Source organism: Grus americana, chromosome 3 (assembly GCF_028858705.1).
Source record: "Grus americana isolate bGruAme1 chromosome 3, bGruAme1.mat, whole genome shotgun sequence".
NCBI classification, from domain to species: Eukaryota; Metazoa; Chordata; class Aves; order Gruiformes; family Gruidae; genus Grus; species Grus americana.
The window spans coordinates 70,851,099-70,858,961 of record NC_072854.1 but is presented as its reverse complement, the minus strand read 5'-3'; the positions used below and the strand labels follow the sequence as shown (position 1 = coordinate 70,858,961).

General features: G+C 39.4%; 1 protein-coding gene across 4 annotated transcripts in view; it reads left to right on the top strand.

The window, feature by feature from the left end:
• ARMT1 (acidic residue methyltransferase 1) overlaps nt 1–7,863 on the top strand; it is a 59,382-nt gene that overhangs the window by 1,007 nt on the left and 50,512 nt on the right. For 2 of the 4 annotated variants that reach the window (XM_054818800.1, XM_054818799.1), the window contains exons 2-4: nt 168–273; nt 797–1,038; nt 2,533–2,698. In XM_054818800.1, the coding sequence (XP_054674775.1) occupies nt 1,004–1,038; nt 2,533–2,698 (201 nt within the window). In that variant the 5' untranslated portion in view covers nt 168–273; nt 797–1,003. Of the gene's footprint in view, nt 1–167; nt 274–796; nt 1,039–2,532; nt 2,699–3,674; nt 5,119–7,863 lie in introns of those variants that run through there. The other 2 variants (XM_054818804.1, XM_054818803.1) reach the window with 2 other exon arrangements.

Below are 7,863 nucleotides of genomic sequence, written 5' to 3'. Positions count from 1 at the left end.
AAAAGTAGACCAAAGAACCTGACCAATTTAAGATGTTTGGTTTTTATTAGTGTCTGCAGCTTTAAAGGCACATCAATGTACTTGTAAGACCTTGCAATTATTTTAAAAAGTAGAAGATATTTTATCATTTCCTCTCAATAATAAAAAGTTGATCCTCTCCCTTTTAGATCCTTTGCATATTTTACAGTTAAAGACAGACTGCCCCAGATCCTCACAAAAGTTATTGATACTCTGCATCGACATAAAAATGAATTTTTTGAAGAACATGGTGAGGTAAGAGTAAGGTCTGTCTTTGAGATTTTTTCCCCCCTAACCCTTGAGGCCCCCTCTCTGCCTTGTTCTTACTGGTTTCTTAATCTTTTTGTCTGTTGGGTTTTTTCTTTATCATCTCTTTCTTGTAGCTATTTTTCATTAATTTTGTAACTCACTTTTCTGTCTAACCTTCTCCTGATCTATCTGTTCTGCAGCTGCTTTACTTTCTCACATTTTTGTGTTGATGCAGTGTTTAATGGACTGTAGCATCTTCTGAGCATGGCGATGTTTCAATACTCTGTTCCCCTTTAATAAGGAAAAAGTCCAGTCTAAGAAGAAGTCCCGTGCACAATTCATTTTAGGATGTTAGGTGTAAAATGAGCTTCATGCACCAAAATGTGTTTGGTTGAATCAAGCTCTCATTTGTCGGGGATTCGTATTTGGCAACTAAAACTTATCACTTATATCATTCATGAAAAATTGATCTGTATTTCTACAGGAATAAATGTTCAGAATAGGGACTTTTGTTCTCCACTTATTTCAGAAGGGTGTTGAAGCAGAGAAAAGAGCTATATCTTTCCTGTCCAAACTGCGGAATGAACTGCAAACAGACAAACCAGTGACCCCTTTAGAAGATGAGCTGCCTGATGCTGCACTGTGGAACCAATACCTAGACTACCAACGAAATGTATCAAATGGAAATGGAGAGCCGAGTTGGTTTCAGTCCCCTTGGTTGTTTGTAGAGTGTTACATGTATCGAAGAATTCACGCAGCATTAGCACAGAAGTAAGTGTTTACTAGCTTGGTATATTACTCTGCAAAACATTACTCTCTCCCATTTTTATTTGAGGAGAAAGGAAGACAGCTGGGGGAGTAAGATAAAAGAAAATCTTACAGGTTTTACCATATTCCTTTTCCCTTGTCTCACACCTGAGATTTTAAATTAATACTTTTTCTTCTTCTTTACGGCAGAATTTGAAGCTTATTAGGTTTTTTTATGCTTCAGTTTCTGTGACTTGGTCTACACAAAAATTCTTAAGCTTGACTGTAGCTTGACCTTCGTGCAGACTAATGTGCATTGAGATAGGAAAGTTATTTAGCATTTCTAAAAGGTTTGGTTGTTTAGAATTATGTCTTAAGACATATGTTAGCCTAAAACACAGAACGCGAGAGCCACTAATCTGTTGGGCATTCTAACTTGTTTTGCTGCTCAAAATCTGAAGTTGCCATTTGAGAACTGTTTCTTATAGCAGCAGACTCAGCTTAAGCAGCCCCTGTTCATTCTACACCATCTTCTTAGTTACAGCAGTATTTGCAGTCCATATGTTGTATCAAACTTTGGGAGCTGATCCCGGTTAAAAATAACTTGGCAGGAAAAACTTGTTGTGCTGGTATTGTGGAGAGGTGCCAGTACAATGTAATGGGGTAGGAATGAGCAGTTTAAGTTCCCGCTGCTGCAAACAAAAATTGAAAGCTCCATGCATACTGGATTTGCCCTACCTATTACAGAGACGCAAACACAGTAATGGGACTCTGCTTCTACTGGTATGTTGCATAATTTGAACTCCTGTGGCAAAAATTTAAAATACGAGATGGATCTGCTGGATTGCACTTAAAAAACTGAGCAGATAACTTTTCATTAGGAAGCTTTAAGTTTCTTGATCTCTGTTATGTAGCTGCTGTTAAGCATATGCTTGGAAGTTGAATCATTTGTCAAAAGGTGTACGTGCAAATATGTCTCAGATGTGTCTATATTTCTTGTATATTACAAGAACTGCATTGTTTTGTCATCTTTGTCATGTTAATTTTCTAAAGTCCTAGTTAAAAACTTTGATAAGAGTAACTTCTTACCACTGTAAGAGACTTCACTTTGGGAGGTACACTTCAGCACACACAAACACGCTTAAAATTGGGCCGGCAATTCACTACATTAGTTCACTTGTACATCACAGTTTTAATTCTCCGGGTCTGAAGACTGGAGTTCAAAATTGTCACTGTATGTGCAGTTCCCAGAACTGTTGTGACTGAGCACTTGTTCACTTTCAGCATATATTGCTAGAAATAAGTCTTGCATACTGTCTGTTTCGGTGAGATAGGATATCAGGCTGTTATTGAGATGTGTGAAAATCTATTATGACAAATTAGAAGTGGAAAATCTAGCTAGGGCCCGTAGTACAGCCTAAAAAATCTGAGCTTCGAGCTTGCATTTTCAGGTGTGTTTCATGTGCTGTCGTGGAAAATGTGACAAGCATGTTAATATATTTGTTCTCCTATTTTTAGCCCACCTATTGACAACTTTGACGTATTTAAGGAAGGAAAGGCCCAAAATTTCTTTGAATCCCAAGAGGCTGTTATTGCCTTATGCACTTACTTTCAGGAACTTCTTAAAAACATCAAGGATCTAGATGAAAAGCAACTTCAGGAAGAACTTTTTAAGCTATTGCAGGTAAACTAGTCGTGCTTAACATAAGAATTTAAAATCTCTCTCCTACGTAACAAACAAAAACTTGAGTTTATAAAGAATCTGAACTTCATATGGAAATTAAAATATAGCTCTTTTGTTTGTAAAAATGCAATGAAATCCTGACAGCCATACTGCTGTATTGCTGCTACTCTGGAAATATTTAAATTTTGGTTACTTGTATTAAATGTGATGTTTTCGTTATACCACTGGTCTTCATTGTGTATTTGAAAACCTAGCTTATTCTCCCTCAAAAACGGTGTCTCTAAAACATTTTAAGTCCAGTTCCAGATGGCCTTTTTTTAATTTAACTATAACATTTTAAAAGAGTTCATTTTATTGACACTAAAAATTTTTTAGACTTCTTTGGAAAAAATGTTAGAAGTCAATCTGGACCAGAAGTGGTTTAAAAGCTTTGTAACTGCATTATTCCTGGAAAATAATGCCTTTGGGTATAATATGAAATATCATAGGGTTACAGATAAGTCCATTAGCTGGCAACAGTGCACACCAAGTATATGATGAATCTTTATAAAGACATCATTAGTGTGTACTTAAAGTACAAGTTCTTACTTGGCTGCAGGAAATAAAAAAATAAACCTGCTTTTATTACTACTTTTTCTATGTTCCCACTGATATTTTCTGGAATTACAGTATGTAGAATATTTGTGTTTTAAGCTTTGTGATCAGTGTATTTACCTTGATCTAAATCTTCCATCTTTGTCACTTCTGATGCGTGTTTCTGATGCCTGCATAAATACAGATCATTGTTTAGCTTCTTCCATAAAATCTTGTCTATATTAATATTTCTGTACAAGAAGTTGAATTTTATTAAGGCTTGGAGGAGCTTAGAGCTTTCATGTCCCTAAAATAAAAACAGACAAAATTTTTAGCGTATGTGAAGTTTAGAATGTAACTACAGTGAGACTTAGCAAATGTTTGTGTTTTTTCCTCCTTCTAGGTGTCGTTGTGGGGCAATAAGTGTGACCTTTCTTTTTCAGCTGGTAAAGCCAGCTCTCTGAAATCTAGTCCTTTACAATCCCTGGAAAACATGATACCTTACATCTTAGTGAATGATATGGAAAAACTTTGGTCACTACTTGTAAATGCCAAAAAAAGAAATACAGAAAACAGTAATGTTAGAGTTGACATAATCCTGGATAATGCTGGATTTGAACTTGTAAGTGATCTTGTATTGGCTGACTTCCTGTTATCGTCAAAGTTGGCTGATGAAGTCCACTTCCATGGAAAAAGTATTCCATGGTATGTGTCAGACACCACAAAGCATGATTTTAACTGGATTATTAAACAACTGCAGTCTGCTAATCATATGTGGATGTCTAGATGTGGGATAAACTGGGAGGGCAATTTGAAAAAGGGAGCTTGGGTTTACCGCGATCACATGTTTTGGACTTTGCCACATGACTTTTCCAGTATGACTGAAGTTGCTCCTGACTTCTATGCTGATCTACAGAAGTCAAACTTGCTTCTTTTCAAAGGTGATTTAAACTATAGAAAATTAACAGGAGATAGAAAATGGGAATATACCGTTCCTTTTCATCAAGCCTTGAACAAGTTTCATCCTGCGCCTCTCTGTAGTTTGAGAACACTGAAATCTGACACTCAGGTTGGCCTAAAGCCTGGACAAGGTGAACAACTTCAGGCTTCTGAACCTGAATGGATGATAAGTGGAAAATACGGGATAGTTCAGTTTGATGCTGCTCTCTAGTTAAATGGTTCCTAATATTCTGAAAGAGAGATCCAGTCTGGGTTTTAACTATTTTCTCTGTTCCATGCTTGGCTTCAGCAAATTTTCCTTTTTGTTTGCACTTTGTCCTCCCAAGTGATTTGTTGGTTTTGTTCCACAAAAGACTTTAATGTTGTGCAAAAATTTACAAACTGCCTTTGTATACATCAATCAATCCGCATTTCAATATATTTTGTTTTCCTAATGTCCAGTGTCAGTGGATGTTTAAGATGAAGTTTAGTTGTCCATAATATTTTTTCTTTATCAGTGGGTATGAGAGTTTATGGCTAACAAGTGAAAAGTCTGCTTCAGAAACCATTTCTTCAATCCCACATTAGCATTTACTTACTTCAGGTAAGTTGTGCTCCATGTGCCATGCATTGCATGAAAGTTAATATTTTAGAGAATGCACAAATTAATTCCAGATAGATTCTTTGCAACCTATTCTGGATCATATTTTAAAACTGTTGAAAACTGAGTTGACTTCTACCGAGACTTTATTACATAAATTGTTTTTGACTTGCTTCTTGTGTCCGTGGACAAATAACTTTTGATGTTTTGAGTCAAGTTTGTTGTACATTAAGAGAAGAGTTCTTGGGTTATACCTTGTAAATATTAATTTAGAATTTGAAAATTAAATTTTAATTTTGAAATACAAGTGGATGTTGCTAGCCAGTTTGTATGTAGGAGGGGAGTTGTCCCATCTGGTAGGAAGATTAGTAGGAGAAAGGAAATCTCATTTTAAGAGTATGGAAGATATTGTCTATCTAAGAACCTCTACCAAAAAAAGCACACAAAAACCAACCCCAAAACAAACCAAGCAATCAACCAACCCGAACAGTTACATTAATTGGATTTTAGATTTAATACAGATTTTAAAGGTGGCCTGTCAGCAGTGTTTGTGGTTCAAGCACTGCTGCCTCTTTCTATTGTGATAATTGTCTTCATTTGTCAAATGTATTTTTTTTTCTTTAAGACGGATGCCATAATTTTCATGGGGGAAATAAAACCCTAGATGCACTGAGAAGTACATGCTAGGGAAGCATACGCCATACAGGTTGCTGCTAATTGGAGTTGTTAGATGCCCATTTCTTCTCTTCTACCCTGGTCTCAAATTACTCAGAATTTTTTTGAAAATTTAGCGATATTTTAGTGGTTTTTCAGAGTGAAGTAAAATGAAAGTAGAAATGCGTTATCCATTTAGAAAGGAAAAAATAATAATAAATTATGTCAAGTCTTAAAGTACTTTTATGGTTTGAAATAGGGCCTTTGATAACCACAGATTTGTTATAAAATGGTGGCAGAATTACCTATAGAGTCTGACTGGATTATGCTCTTGTCTAGAGCTGCTAAAATGAGGTGAACTTGCCCCTGGTAGCCAAGGTGGCTATGTTATAGAGGCCAAGAGTAGACAGTAGAGCATTTACATTTTACATTTTTTTTACATTTTTTTACATTTACTTTTTACATTTTACACATCTTACACAGTGAAAACGGGGGCACAGAAGTGGCCTTATTTGAGTACGTGCTGGAAGTGGTGCTATGGTAAGGGAATTAGAATGACTATGTGGTAGGAAGTAGATTTAGAAAGACTTATGCGCTTATGGTTAACTGTGTTGGGTTTGCATGGCAAGGTTTTGGTAGCGGGGCGGGGGGGGGGGCGCTACAGGGGTGGCTTCTGTGAGAAGCTGCTAGAAGCTTCCCCTGTGTCTGACAGAGCCAATGCCAGCTGGCTCTAAGATGGACCCGCCGCTGGCCAAGGCCAAGCCAATCAGCGCCTCTGTGATAACATATTTAAGAAGAAAAAAAAACAGAGAGAGCTTTTGCAGCTGGAGAGAGGAGTGAGAAGATGTAAGAAACTCTGCAGACACCAAGGTCAGTGCAGAAGGAGGGGCAGGAGGTGCTCCAGGCGCCGGAGCAGAGATCCCTCTGCAGCCCGTGGTGAAGACCATGGTGAAGCAGGCTGTCCCCCTGCAGCCCATGGAGGAGGGATGAGGGGGTGTAGAGATTCCACCTGCAGCCCGTGGAGGACCCCATGCCAGAGCAGGTGGAGGCACCTGAAGGAGGCTGCGGCCCATGGGAAGCCTACGTTGGAGCAAGCTCCTGGCCGGACCGGTGGACCCATGAAGAGAGGAGCCCACGCCAGGGCAGGTTTGCTGGCAGGACTTGTGACCCCGTGGAGGACCCCACATTGGACCAGTTTGCTCCTGAAGGTCTGCACCCCATGGAAGAGACCACACTGGAGCAGTTCATGAAGGACTGTCTCCCGTGGGAGAGACTCACGTTGGAGAAGTTCGTGAAGGACTGTCTCCTGTGAGAGGGACTCCATGCTGGAGCAGGGGAACGATGAGAGGAGTCCTCCCCCTGAGGATGAAGCAGCGGCAGAAACAACGTGTGATGAACTGACCGTAACCCCCATTCCCCGTCCCCCTGTGCCGCTGAGGGGGGGGAAGGTTGAAGGCGGGAGTGAAGTTGAGCACGGGAAGACGGGAGGGGTGGGGGGAGGTGTTTTAAGATTTCATTTTATTTCTCATTCCTCTACTCTGTTTTGCTTAGTAATAAATTAGATGAATTTCCTCTCTCAGTTCAGTCTGTTTTGCTCGTGGTGATAATTAGTGAGTGATCTCTCCCTGTCCTTATCTCAACCCATAAGCTTTTCATTATACTTTCACTCCCCTCGTTCACTAGACGGGAGAAATAGAGCTGCTCTGGTGGGCACCTGCCCCCCAGCCAGGATCAACCCACCACATTGACCTAAGACAAGGGTAAGCTTTGGCAGGCCTAATGAAGTGGGAGGGGGAGGGTGGGGCAGTTTTTGGTACTTATTTCAGGCTTGGAACATGAAGCTGAATTCCCTTCTGGTCAGTGAAATTGCTGGCAAAGCCTGTCCTCTGAAGTGGAGAGAATTGGCTGCTGCTTACTGCGTTCGTACGATAGAGATCTATACAGTGGATAAATATGCTCTCCTTATGTGTTCTTACTACATCTTGCAATTTTAAAATGTAAGGTGTAGTAAGGTCAAGTATTCAAAACCTAAGATGCTAGGAATTTCCATATGATCTTGTAGGTAGGGATCTACTTTTGAGACCTGTGTAGCAAAAAAGATAGGCCTGTAATGAAGGCCTACTTATATGTGATAAGAAACTATTCATTTTTACTTTAGGTAGAAGGCTGATGATTCTTAGAATGAGCACCTGCTACACATCATGATAAAAAGGAGGAGCTACAAGACACTTCAAGGTCCTTATGTACGTACTTTTCAGAAAGGGAGGACACTAATTGCTTCCAGGAGCATCCTTATCTCCCTGAGGCATATAGCGAACAATTACCAACGCCGAAGTACTGAGAAACTAGGGGAAAGGTAATTTGGGCCAGGGTCCCCAGGACCACCAACCCATAAGCC